Raw genomic sequence first — 384 nt, 5'->3', positions numbered from 1 at the left:
ACTCTTAATAAAATTTACTTACAAAAATAATATTTCTATTCCCGTCGAAAACAAAAATTCACTGTATCTACCATCCACTTCAAGATTAAATAAAGAAGAATCTATCGCCATACTCTAACAGAATCAAGCACGAATAAATATTGACCTGTTGGAATTAACTAATTCCCCTCCCCCAGGAACGAGTTGTCGACGTTCTCTCACTGGTTGGAGGGCGCGAGAAGAATTCTCGAGAAGAAGGAGCACTCGCTGTCTGACCTGAACCGGTTGCACGCGAGCACGGATTCGACGCGCGACTTCATCAGCGACGTGATAGCCCATCAGGCGGACCTCCGTTTCATCACGATGGCCGCCCAAAAGTTCGCGGACGAGGGGAAGGAGTTCCTG

The 384-nt window shown here is 46.4% G+C and overlaps 1 protein-coding gene across 1 annotated transcript in view; it reads left to right on the top strand.

Annotated features, from left to right (window-relative positions):
• The window catches only part of LOC102676092 (microtubule-actin cross-linking factor 1-like), an 81,873-nt gene that overhangs the window by 32,082 nt on the left and 49,407 nt on the right, over positions 1 to 384 (top strand). The window contains 1 exon segment of the mRNA XM_031508603.1: positions 177 to 384. Within this exon segment, the coding sequence (XP_031364463.1) occupies positions 177 to 384 (208 nt within the window).

Source organism: Apis dorsata, unplaced genomic scaffold (assembly GCF_000469605.1).
Source record: "Apis dorsata unplaced genomic scaffold, Apis dorsata 1.3 scaffold_92, whole genome shotgun sequence".
Classification (NCBI taxonomy): Eukaryota; Metazoa; Arthropoda; class Insecta; order Hymenoptera; family Apidae; genus Apis; species Apis dorsata.
The sequence above is the reverse complement of the archived record's forward strand: the minus strand, read 5'-3'. Positions and strand labels throughout refer to the sequence as shown.